Source organism: Malus domestica, chromosome 06 (genome assembly GCF_042453785.1).
Source record: "Malus domestica chromosome 06, GDT2T_hap1".
NCBI lineage: Eukaryota > Viridiplantae > Streptophyta > Magnoliopsida > Rosales > Rosaceae > Malus > Malus domestica.
This window is the reverse complement of record NC_091666.1, coordinates 27,325,859-27,339,153: the sequence shown is the minus strand read 5'-3', so window position 1 is coordinate 27,339,153 and position 13,295 is coordinate 27,325,859. Positions and strand designations below refer to the sequence as shown.

At 37.8% G+C, this 13,295-nt stretch overlaps 2 protein-coding genes across 2 annotated transcripts; both read right to left on the bottom strand.

The window, feature by feature from the left end:
- Positions 1 to 5,989: 5,989 nt before the first annotated feature.
- LOC103437541 (uncharacterized) lies at positions 5,990 to 7,917 on the bottom strand. The gene is made up of 5 exons (XM_070823668.1): positions 7,600 to 7,917; positions 7,308 to 7,478; positions 7,102 to 7,191; positions 6,859 to 6,978; positions 5,990 to 6,734 (listed from the first exon to the last, which is right to left on the bottom strand). The coding sequence occupies exons 1-5, from the start codon at positions 7,771 to 7,773 to the stop codon at positions 6,690 to 6,692; spliced, it is 600 nt and encodes a 199-aa protein (XP_070679769.1). The 5' UTR covers positions 7,774 to 7,917; the 3' UTR covers positions 5,990 to 6,689.
- A 452-nt stretch (positions 7,918 to 8,369) lies between these two features.
- On the bottom strand, positions 8,370 to 13,226 carry LOC103437540 (probable inactive purple acid phosphatase 27). The gene is made up of 12 exons (XM_008376021.4): positions 12,258 to 13,226; positions 11,596 to 11,687; positions 11,376 to 11,445; positions 11,151 to 11,273; positions 10,947 to 11,039; positions 10,613 to 10,742; positions 10,378 to 10,459; positions 10,144 to 10,276; positions 9,631 to 9,836; positions 9,404 to 9,529; positions 8,971 to 9,280; positions 8,370 to 8,849 (listed from the first exon to the last, which is right to left on the bottom strand). Exons 1-12 carry the CDS (start codon positions 12,441 to 12,443, stop codon positions 8,544 to 8,546), a joined length of 1,857 nt encoding a protein of 618 aa, XP_008374243.1. The 5' UTR covers positions 12,444 to 13,226; the 3' UTR covers positions 8,370 to 8,543.
- Between the last annotated feature and the right edge of the window lie 69 nt (positions 13,227 to 13,295).

Below are 13,295 nucleotides of genomic sequence, written 5' to 3'. Positions count from 1 at the left end.
GTATGGGTTTCGGAACCTTTATGCCTTTAATCTGGCAGTGTTGGCGAAACAGGAATGAGGTATTCTCCAGGATCCCAAGTCTTTGACGGCAAGGTTGTTTAAAGCAAAATATCACCCCCATTCGTCGTTTTGGGACGCTTCAGTCGCCTCTTCTTCGTCGTATTGTTGGTCTAGCATACTCAAAGCTAGAATTGTCTTGGAGAAGGGGTCTAGATGGTTGATTGGTGATGGGGCGTCCGTACGTGTATGGAAGGATCAGTTGGTACCTAGACCATCGACTTTTCGTCCTATAACCCAGCTGCCTCCCTCAAGGGAGAATATGTTGGTGTATGAATTGATTGATGAGGCAAGGAGAATGTGGTGTGAAACTGGATTGAGTGCATATTTTGAAGAGGAGGATAAGGAGCATATTCATGCTCTACCAATTAGCCATCGTCTACCTCCGAACAAGTTGGTATGACACTACACTGATATGGGTCAATCCACGATGAAAAGTGCTTATGGGGTTGCTTGGGATTATGTTAAACCACCTTCTTTGAGTGATTCTTCTTCAACTCTTGGTGGTAATCCATTTACTCCGTTATGGAAGGCAACATGGCAGGCCGGAGTCCCGCCGAAGGTGCGAAATATGATATGGCGGACTTGTCAAGACATTATCCCAACAAAAGAGAATTTGTCAAAGAGAGGGGTTGGTTCAGATTTGTTGTATGTTTTATGTAGAGGAGAGCCAGAAATGGTGGTGCATGTTCTTAAGGATTGTTCATTTGCCAGAGCTACATGGTTTGCAACCCTATGTAGTTTTCTAGTTGATTTTGTTCCCTGTGGATCGGTTAAAGAATGGTTCATGTTGTTACTTCAAAATCACCATTTGGACTTTGATTTTATGTGCATAGTGGTGTGGCATTTGTGGCTGAAGAGGAATGATATGATTTGGAAGGGGAAGCATGGGTCTCCAGCTATGGTGGCTCAGCATGCGGTGTCTAGGTTGTAGGAATTTCGGGTCGCGGCAGAGCTTGTAACTGCTGCTCAGCAATGCCATCCTCGGGATGGGCTTACGGGTGATGGTGAGGGGGTGGCGGAGGATTGGGTAAGGTTGAATATAGATGGTGCGACTAATTTGCAGAATAAGGTGGGTGGGGCGGGGGTGGTTCTCTGAGACGGGTAGGGACATTTTCTGGCTGCAGCGACATCTTTCCTCCCTACGGTGACGTCTGCTCTCCAAGCAGAAACGTTAGCCATTAAGCGTGGTGTGGTGCTCGCCCATCAGCTTGGCTTTTAGAAGGTTCTAGTTCGAAGTGACTCCTCTCAAGCAATTTACATCATTCACACTTGTGTTGACCGTGCGTCGGCTATGGATTTGTTAGCGGGGGATGTCCTACATATTGCAAAGGCTTTTATTGCTTCTAAGTTTATTTCCGTTTCTAGGAAAAATAATAATATTGCTCATTGTTTGGCAAATGTTGCATTGTTTGTTGAGACAAGCATAGTTTGGGTTGAGGAGCCTCCTAGTGTTATTCAGAATCTCCTTATCCATGATATTTTGTAATTTTCCTTTGTTAATGATATTGCCTTTTATTAAAAAAAATAAAAATAAAAAGATTGTTAATTAAATGATGATTGTGGTATACGAGGAGTCCTTTTCTGCCATCTAAGATTATTTAAGTGTTTCAATTAATAAAAAGATTGAAATTAAATGATGTAGCTTGTCCAACTCATATGCCACCTAAGATGGTAAATAAATGTGGTATAAAATTATGGTAAGAATAGCATTACTCTAAATAAATATATATGAAGTTTTATGAACTACCTTAAAATTTAGAATGAGTACAATCTGATTTATATAGAGTTTTATGAACTTATTTAAGATTTTGATTGAATACGCGTAAACTTAATGAATTGTAAACTCTTTAAAATTTTTAAACTCTTAATTGAGTATTTGATTTGGTACCATCACACTTCAAATTGAACCATCTCATCTCATAAAGTTTAATCATCCGGACATGGATCCTCTCTTGATCCATCATCCTAATCCTAGGGATTCACCAATCCGGACTATTGAAATTTGATCCAACGGCTACAAACAGGAATCTACTTTAAAAGTTATAATAACTTTAGCAGTTGGATCAAATTTTAAAGACCCCGATTGGTGCCCTAGGATTAGGATGCATGGATCCAGAGAGGATCCATGTCCTAATCATCCCATCTCATCCGGATTTGTTTGGATAAAGATTACGGAAGCATGATATACCACAGAGTAGCTTTATCGTAATTTCAGTATTTTTGTGCAAAAAAAAAAAAAAAAAAAAGCTAAGTTTTAAGTTGTCAAAAATAAATGAGAAGAAAACTCTTCTTCTTATAGTTTTTATAATATTTGCATACTTACTAATCAGTACTTATTTTTATTTTGTCCAATAATATTTTAACATTTATTTTTATTATTTAAAAAAATAACAAAAATGTTATCTAATTTTTTTTTAACTTAAAAAACAAGAAACACTTTCAGTACCTTGCATACAATACTGTCACCGTAGTAGAGTTTAACTACCAAGTTCGGATGGTGTGTTTCCTCCACGCTTAGGCAGAGTTTGGTTTTTTAAGAGTGATAGTGGAAAAGTTAACAGAGAAGTCATCCTTATTGCCACTCTACAGAACAATACATGAAATTTTCACCTTATAGACTGCTTGTTCAATTCTTTTGAAATCACTGGATTTTTTTCTTTCTCGTTTTTATTAAACCAAATCAGAAAGTGAGCACATAACTAATGAGTACCTAAATATTATATTTTTTTCGTGGGTGGTTTGCACATTGCAATATGTCACGAATGTGACTTTTTGTGATTGTCGACTACAAACCCCCCATTGATTGACCAATAAACTACTAGAACCCCTAAATATCCTTTTATTTTATTTTATAATTTATTTTGTGGACTATTAAAAAAATGAAACAAATAAATAAATAAAATAAACAAACTCACCTAACACGTCAGATTTCTAATTTCTCAAATCTTGAATCCAAATCCATGCTTTGTTTGCAAATGATTCAATTTCCATCAACATTTTTAGAGAATATTAAGAATCTTACTTAGGTTAGGTGTGATGAGTTGAGCACATGCACACAAAATTTAAACTTTGATTTCTCAAAATAATAATTTGTTATATTATTTTACAGATAACTTCGGAATAGCGTATTTAACCATAACATATTATAATCAAGATTATTTATTTTATTAATTATGTGGGTGTAAATATAAAAAAATTTAAAAAGAAAAAAATCATATATGGAAGAGATAAATTTTGCGAGATATGCGAACGTAAGTGAGAGCGAGAATGAGAAAGATGTTTAAATTTTTTATTAAATTTAGAAAATAGAGATATGGTAGTATGACATGAAGATAAAGGTAGAAAAAAAATTGATTTCTTTAAATTACATTACTACCCATGATTTTATGTTGTGATAGAAAATCAAAAGGAAAACTAATGAAAAGGGCTTGAAAACTTTGAGTTTTAATGATAAGGACAAAATGAAGGGTAAAGTGAATAGTACCAGGATTGACTTTTTAGTGTAAAAATGTGGTTTTTCGTTAAAGTGAACAGTACCAGGAGCTTTTCGTTAAAGTTCCCATAATCAAATTGTCTTTTCACCCCTCTTCTGTTAATAGGTAATTTAGCTATGAATTAAACTGCGAAAACACGAAATTCAAACTCAAGTAGATAACGAAAAGAACACCCGCTCTAACCAATGTAAACACGAACAAATTTGTCAAATCAAATTTTACACACCCACAATGTAAAATCAAAGAAAACAAGAGACTATTTCCAAAAAATCTGCACCTAAAATTCTTGGCCTCAATTTTGGATGTAGGACTATGTGGCTTACTTGTCCTAATCTATCCTACCCATCAATTATGGAATATTTTATAATCCCATTAGTTAATTATTTTACAAAATGTTGTTACGGTTGTCTCTCCTAAATTAGGGTTTCCAGTTTCACACCGAAACATGGAAAGCAGAAGTTTGGACCATGACTTATGACTCATGACTAAAAGTCTAAAACCATCAAACCTGCAGTTTCATATCTCACAAGTTAAAGGTTTTTTGGGATCAATTTTCCCAATAAACCTAATGATTCGCTGAATGTCTGGGCACACGAGAAATGACACGAGAATGTCTGAGGTGAAGTAGGAGTGATCGTAATTGAAGATAAGATGAGAGAAAATCGGTTAAGGTGATTTGGACATGTAAACCGAAGACCTACAGATACTCCGGTTAGAAAATACGATTATAAGATTGAGATTCAGGACAACATGAGTAGATGAAGACCGATGATGACTTGAAAGAGGCTTAGCGCAGAGACTTTCTAGGAATTTATAAAGCTAACTCACTTAGTAAAATAAGACTCTGTTATTATTGTATTATCGTTTTAAGAAAGGACAAAAACAAATGATGTTTCGGCTACATTTCAATCTTTAAAATGTAGATCGTCATGTTAGCGGCTGAACACCCATACGAATACAGCACTTGATGTTTACATGATTACGATTGTTCAGCTATTATCAGTGTCATATTAACAAAATGACTACTTTTCTCAATTTTTAATTTTTTTTTCCTGAAGAATAGTGTGATTTATTGTATTATTAAACTATTATTTTATTACTATCGTGCATGTTGATCAACACACATGGATTTTGGGTTTAAATTTTTTTTGATACAGTTGATATTTTTGTGAAAAATATCCGAAAAATCAGATAAGATATGGAAAGAAGGTGGAGTCTAAACTTCACACCATATGAGAAAAACTCTTAAATTTAAGTTAAAATCAACATATATCGTCAATATTTTTACATATACCAATTAAATATCGAAAAAACTCTTATATTTCATTTAAACCAGTGTTTGACATTTCCTAAAGTTTTAACATTTCTATTGAAAGCAACCGATGTCAATATCGATATATCCATCGATATTTTCACAAATTTGCATATCAATACCGATATTTTAAACGCTACTTAGATTGACACGAACACAAAACACATAAATTAGTAAACCCAAACACGTCCCAATTGGAACATTTACCCTACATCCGAGATCCTAGCGGCTCTCCCCACCCCGCAGAAAGAGGAGAATGGCTTTCCTACATGGGCAAAGGGCTTAGTTTCCTCCTCAAATTAAGCTCCAAACGAAAGTGATTGGCATCAAAACAGAAATTTCTCATGAAAACGGCATGCCATTGAAAGTTCAAACAACTACAAGACAAGTCGATTCAATTTTGAAAACCTTTTTACACGGCACAAATAGAAAGACAAAATCAAAACATTAGCCAACCAATTCTTTGAACTAATTTGTCACTTGTAAGACGTAACGAACACTTGCAAACAACTAGGAAATGAAAAAGGGTCACCCATCTACGGGTCATATCAACATTATTTGTACAGTGATAAAAATCTTATAACCAATAAAGGGAGAAAAATCACCGACATCCGAGCGATCCAATATTTGGACGGCACTCAACAAGTGATGGGACGGTCACGTGATGAGCGTTGTAACTCGTAGGAACATTTGTTCCAACACCCGAGACATATCAGTCTCTCCCAATAAAGGTTTCAATTATACAATGGCACCGATTTTTTTTTTCCTCAGCATGGGTCATATCAACATTATTTGTGACAACAGTGATGAATATCTTATAACCAATAAAAGGGAGAAAAACCACCGACATTCGAATGATCTAACGTTTGTATGACACTCAACAAGTGATGGGAACGTCACGTGATGAGTGTTGTAACTTGTAGGAACATCTGTTCCAACACCCGAGACATGTAAGTTTCTCTGCCAATAAAGGTTTCAATTGTACAATGGCACCGAATTTTGTTTGGGGAAAAATCATCCTCAGCACCTTCACACAACAATATTCATTCAAGCTGGAGAAAAGAAAATAATTGCAAGTCACCGTAGTCGTTTGGGATGCACCGGAGTTTCCTAACCGGCATGATACACAAGGAAAATTGGATCCATAAAGTTCCATATTATCTCAATTTGCATTACAATAATCAGAGTATCAAGCTAAGCTAGCAATATACAAATCACGGAGCTCTACGAGTTTCCTCTACTAAATTTTTTTTCTTCATCTTTACGGGTTATAAGACAACAAATACGGCAGTCAGTAACTACTAACTAACTCCATAAGTCTACCTAGCTAGAAGGTGGCTTGTATGAGTCAAATCTGACATGCTTTTGTGGTTCACTACCGGCATTCTCTATGCCTTTTAACAATATTTTCCTTGAAATCTAACATAGTGAAGAAAAGGACACTGGACTTGGAGAGGAACTCTTGGGTTTTAAATGCTTTCAAAACTCTAACTGGTTACTAGTCCCTCTCTGAAGTTTGGGAGAGAAACTTAGGTGCAACGGGTGTATACCCTATTGTGCCTATCTCACTCCTCACATAACACGTGAGGAGAGAGCTACGTACAAGGGAATATACACCCAATTGCACCTAAGATTTTGCTGAAGTTTGGGGCATGGTGAAGTAAGTCACTGATGCTAGATTGGACTCCCAACACAGACAACACAAAAACTAAGAAAAGTTCACATCTTAAAATTAATCTGGCAAGGGTTTTGTCATGAAATTGATATCATGAGGGACAGTAGAACCAGCCATACCATCCTATCCGAGGCGTACGGATTATCTTCTATATATTCACATCTTGATATAACTGGTCATTTGATGCCTCACCCTGAGAGTGAGAAGGAGATGAGAAGGCATGATCAGATTCCCAAAACCAAACAGAAAAATATTTGCATTCTCGACAACATATGACCGAATGAAAAAATAGAAAATCTCGGAAGCATGACACTTACCGAGTTAGAGAACTGGTCTCTTATGCAATACATGGAATTCAGCATTGTTTCAAGAGTATCATTAGCTAATTCGAACTTCACTTCCGATTCTTTTGAGCGGGACTGCGAATCATTTAGTAACTGCAGAAAGAGCAGTTATAACTTATAAATCAAAACCAATAAGCAGATTAAAATGACATCTTTATGGCATTTTCACATACGCTAATAACATCACATTTACATGTAATACTAGTTTTTCAGTACCTTCAAGTTGATCACAGCCATGGGGACTGTGAATTCAGCGTCCGGATTCGCCATGTCCCATGTCATCGTCTTTAACCGTGGCAAAGCACCCTATTTATGCCATTGAGTTCACAAATTACACACATAAAATGTCATCAGCCTAGTGTCCTCCTACCAGGTATATCAACGTGTTTACACACAAATGTCGAACAACGCGAATCTCTAACCTGATCTTTGAGTGCATCTCGCCGCCATTCTCCCTGAAACTTCTGCAGCAAAAGCGTCAACAGCCTCTGCAACTCAGGCAACACCTCGCTGGGAAACAGCTTCTGAATCTCCTCCCTCTTGACGTTATCGTAAACACATCGCCGAATCAACATTCGCAGGCACACCAAAAGCTGCCCAACAAAAAACAAAACAATATTTCACAAATTACCCAAATGAAATTCAGCAACAAATTCCCAATAAAAAGCACAAAATTCATAAAAATTCGAAATTGAAAGAGTGAGAGTAGTGTACCGGGTCGATGTCCGATTCATTCTGGAGCTGGAGCATATCTCGGATTATGTCTCGGTCGGCCGGGTCGAGACCGGTTTTTCGGGTCCTCCAAAGGGCCTGAAGAATGTACTCCACCGACTCCTTCGAATTGGACCGGACCAGTAGCGGCAAGTGGCTCCACAGCGTGTGCTCCATGGCTCGTCGAGCTCGGAAATCAATGCCCTAGCTCCTCGACTCCAGAAATTGGCGGATTTTCGCGCCCTAGCAAAAACCTGCAACTCTTCAGGGTTTTAGCTTTCCAGTTCTTTCCCGTGGAAGAAGAGCATCAAAACGGCGTGACGTTTGTCGTTCTAAGTTAGAAGCTTGTACTAGTATTGCAATTGTGACCCTGCAGTTTTTGAGTTAATCACAGACACACCCCTAAATTTGAGAATATTTACTGATTAGCTGCTTTATTATTTGTATTTAAAAAAAAGCCCCTTTTTGCTTTAGCCGTTGCCGTATTTAAAATTTCTGAGGAACGCCAGTTCCTTAATTCAATTTACGACAACCATGGTGCGATTTCTCGGCGTGTCTGCTGGTGTGAGACCGCCGGTCTCTTGTACGCGCAATCTCAAACCAGCACGTCAAGGGATCGCGAAGCAACGGCAGGAGTAAGCCTGGCGCGACACTGAGCTCCACGCGCCCCTTCACCTTCTTCGTTTCAAAGCCGTCATTTTTTCGCTTAAAGATAGAGAAGAACCATAAAAAAGTAAAGAGATGAGAAATTAAAATGCAATGAGGACGAAGCATGGTGAAATTTCTTAATCTAAATTGATCTTGAAAATACTAATACCCCAATTGGAAATTACATTGCTCATGTAACATAATTGAACTGTCAATAAATAGTTGAGTAAATAAGATAATATGCTACATTATTGCCCCCATGAAAACCGAAAAGAATTGGAAGAAAGGGTTCTAATTATCTAGGACGCAGCGGTCGTCGCTTCGCAACTGTCGTGCACACAAGCCAGTACGTCTGTGTAGTCCCTTGATATGGTGAAGGAATCGTAGACGTTGCCGTCGCTGCTTTTCTTGTACTCGAACAGGAGAGACGTGTGATTGAATGCCGTCATTTTGACAAAGCCGTAGTCATAATCTCTGAAAATACTCCAGTTAGGAGTCACTTGGCTGAAATCAGATAAGTGGCTCCCTGCGCCACCAACCACAACATGGATTGTTCCTTTCACAGCGCCGGAATAATGGGATTTTTCTGAAGTTACGCATTGGCTCTGCAGCACCGCACCCGATGAGGAGAAAAACAAAGAGAATAAAAAGAAATGAAATGGAAGTCGTAGACAACTATTTGATGAAAGTAAAAGTGAGAGATTTTCAAGCTGAAGAAATTGATACCTGGTAGACGGGGCATGATCTTTCATAGTTATGGACATGGCCGTAAAAGGCAATGTCAACCTTGTATTTCTGCCAGAGTCTCTGCAAGCTTTCCCTTCCCATAGGCTCTTCAAATGAGCCCTCCTGCCCATACCAATAGTCAGAGGAATAGCCAAGCACTCGATGAGCGGCAAAGATCAACCAAGGCTGTTTCTGTCTATCGACAGTTGCAAGGCAATTCTCGATGAACTTGTACTGCTCTGATCCTTCTCTCCAGTCGTGTTCAGTGTCAGCTATGCAGAAGCGAAACATGCCATAGTCGGTTTTGTACCTGTTCATCCATAGAAATCTCATTAGAATGTGGGCGGGACACAAAACACTGATGCACACATCCTATACTTTTAAATCAGTATAAATACTTCAAATTACAAGACATTGCACTCATGCAATTTACCAAAACTTTGCTCGGTTCTCAGCTGGAACATAGAACATGGTCTCAGCCAGCACACCACATTCTCCACCAGAATCCACTTTGTCGTAAAAGGACCCCGAATCAGGCCAATCACGTTCATGATTACCACTGCAGGAATCAAATTCGAGATTCATCAACTGAGATCATAAATCAGTTTTCTAAATCTCATTTGAAACTGATGAAAACATGTAATGAACAATTCCACTAACCTGCCAACCATATATGGCACAGTTGATGCAATGGGCTCCACCTGTGCTGTGAACTGGTCCCATTGTGAGATGTACCCGTTGGCATACGATAAATCTCCAATATGAAAAACGATATCAATGTTTTTCAAATCCCTGATGATTTGATCGGTAGTGTTCAGGGCACCAGGCTGGTAATTACTGTACTCATTTGAACCATCGCGCTCCCCCTGAAAGATGCAAGAGGAAACATGTAACACACACCGAAATGTCAATGTAATGACACTCCTTTTGTATCCTACAAACGTACAACATTGAACAGTAAAAAGGCCGGGGATTAAACCTAAAAAGTAAAACCCTCAGCAGGATTGTACAAGCAACCACAAAATGGAAGTTCTATGTAACCGGTAAATGGTGTGGCTCATAATCTTTCTTCTTAGATCTTCCACTAATATGTACAACACATCAAGTGTTTCTATCATTTTGGGTGCCTACCAGTTAGTTTTATTTGCAAATAATAATTACAAATGAAAGTACCTTCCCCATGTCACCGAACATTATGACACGCTGTAAGGAGTCCTGTCCAGGATATGGAGATGATCTGAATATGTACTTCTTGCTCCAAATAATTGTACCATTGGATAAACGATGGCCCATCCTGTAGAATTGCCTGAAAAACAATCATCACAACAGTAAGTAGATATCATCGATACTTAACAGCACTCTTAGAGGAAAAGACAACAAACAGGGAAGAAATTCTTATATGCATACTCGATATTCGGCCACAAATCCTTCAGGAAACTTGTATGTATGAAACCAGGATCACGCCATCCGACTGTCTTTGCAGGTGCACCTAAAGATGAAGGCGATAACACACTCAGTATGCAACGTGGCCTAACCACACCTTAATGTACCATCACAGTTTTAATCATTTTATGCTTAAACTAGATGTCTCAGTAAATCATGCAAATGCGAGGTGATCATGAATACATAAAATGAATTTTACCACACATCATGCTCCGATCAAATGTCAATGTTCCAGCTCCGGATCGCTTTCGGGTTTGCCCCTCTACACCCCACTCAACAAATGGAACAGCTTCATTTATGTCGTAGCCACTTGTCCAAGTTACTGTCATCTGAAAATATAAAAAAAAAAAATTAGAAAAAAAAATGAATACCTTAATATGAGTTTGCAGCCAGCCAAAAGGCACAGGAACCATAACATAACGTTTCAAATTCTTGGATGCTTATAAAAGAATTAGCATCAAATAACCAAAGGTCCGGATTAAAATAAAGTTTAACATAAACACACGGGGGACCGTAAATTAGGATGAACTCACTTCGTTCCAAGATTTCCCTTGAGCAAGGCGTGGATACACAGGTGCTTTGGGATTGGAAAAGGTTATGAAGTTTGAAACTGCCACCAGTTTTGGCTGCAACATTCAAGTATTGGATCAGTCACATAAAGAAAGACAAAGATTCTTTAATAAACAAAAATAGATTATGAGGAGCCATGGGAACACAAGAAAGAATCATGCTCATACATTCAATAACCCGCCTGTAAATAATGCGAACGAGAAATCTGCCCGCTGATTGATAAGCTGAAACTTCAAAGTAGCTTTGCCAGTCTTTGTATAATTTGCATTGGAGTCTGTTGCATACTTGTACTGAAACATAGGCATCCGTATATCACAATGGTTAGATAAGTTCAAACGAAATTGTTTCATCCGCTATTTACTATTACAGAGTTGCAAACTACAAGCACAGACCTTTATAGGGGCAGTGCATATATAGGGAGTTTGTTCTTTTGGTGCATTCACTGGCAGGCACATCGATGCACTGTCATATCAAAACATTATTACTTCAATCTCCAATCATAAAAAAAAAAGATTTTGTAAACATTTTTGCACAGAAGATTGGATTAAGTTGAATCAATAGCTAGATAATTCGTGGTAAAATAGGTTATGTAATCGTTCTTAGACACATTACTTGAATCTTGCAGGAGAAAAGACTCCAACCCAATCATCTTCAGTCGGAGTATGGTTCTCAAGCTTCACAGTCACCCATTCGGTATCCTCACCCTACAGTCATATGAATCAAAATACATATTATCAACACTTTAACTCCATGAAGATCATATGAACTCAAAACTTGAATGCCATGCAAAAACTCATGTCCTTGAAAAGTCACCACACACTCGCCAACAGTTACACGCAATATACACCCAAAAGGCAAAAAGTACAGACTGATTATTCAACCAATGGTCTACCAAATAAACTACATTACAGTACCCCCAACTGTTTTAACACGCCATATTCTTAACTAATATAATCTACAAGGAAGGGGATACGAACTTGGGTGCAAGGGGGGCCGGAACACGGCCCAAGGCCACACAGTCCCCAACTGTTATTATACATATTAAAGGTAAGAAATTGGAGACTGCAGCAATCAAATTCAAAAGTAAACGATGAATGATGATCGAGCTAATTTCAACAATCCACTTTGACTCCACACTTTTTTCACATTGCCAATCTGTTTTCCTTTATTTCACGTTGACTCCTATAAAGTCATTGCAGCAGCAGCAGCAGCTAATAACTTAACAGATGATCGTTGTCAGCCATTGAATCAAAACTGTAAAAATAAATTGTTACCTGCAAGCCGAGCACCAAAGGAGAGGCATTGATGGAGGCAGTGCATGAGAGGTTGAGGGTGGCTTTCTCTATGGCAATCTTGGAAAGCGGCTGTTCCCCAAAACCACCGCCGCCAGCGGCAGCTCCGCCCAAGTTCGTCAAACCCAGAATCACCAGAATCGCAAAAAGTTGAAAACTTTGCTCCATTTTTGAGTTGGGTTTTTGAAAACGAAAACAAGATTCAATATAACCCAAAGTTTCACTCTTTTCTTCTTCTTTTTTCCCGGTAAATTCTTGGAGTTATGTTTTTGCAATTGGGAGACAAAATTGGATTGGAATTTGAATTGGGGGAGGATTTGAGAGGGAGGGAAACCTAGAGAGAGAAACAGCTTGGATTATCAGAAACCACAAGTGAGACTCTCTCGGCCTCTCCTGGAGAAGAGTAGGGGAAGGGAAGGAGAATGTCTGATGAGTCTGTATTTTGATATTTTCTCTGGTTTTATTTTTAGTATTAAGTTTTAATTTTATAAAAATTTGAGGTTAACTGATTGACACGCGTCAATAAGTAAGAATATAAACACGTACGAGGAAATTAGATTTAAATAACTCCAAATCTAATAAATCTTTTAGATCAAACATCCGAGCCTTTCATGAATGAGGAATGTTATGAAGATTTACTTCTCAATTTAATATAAATTATTTATGTTAATATTATAAAATATTGTATAAAAAAAAGTGAGATAGCATAGAGCAGATAGAGTGTCATTAGCATTTATCTTCATGAATTTGATCGAAATGCTTTAGTACGTTAGCTCACTCCATTTATCAAATTAAAAATAATTATTATACTTTTAAAATTCATATATGTTGAATTCTTATTTTGTATTAAAACGTCCCTAAACATGAAGTTGACACAAAATTAAGGACAACAAACCCTTGGTCATATAACTTTTACTTTCATGATTGAGAGCGCCTAAACATGAAGTAGACACAAAATTGAGGACAACAAACCCTTTGCCATAATAACTTTTACTTTCATGATTGAGAGCACCCTACTCA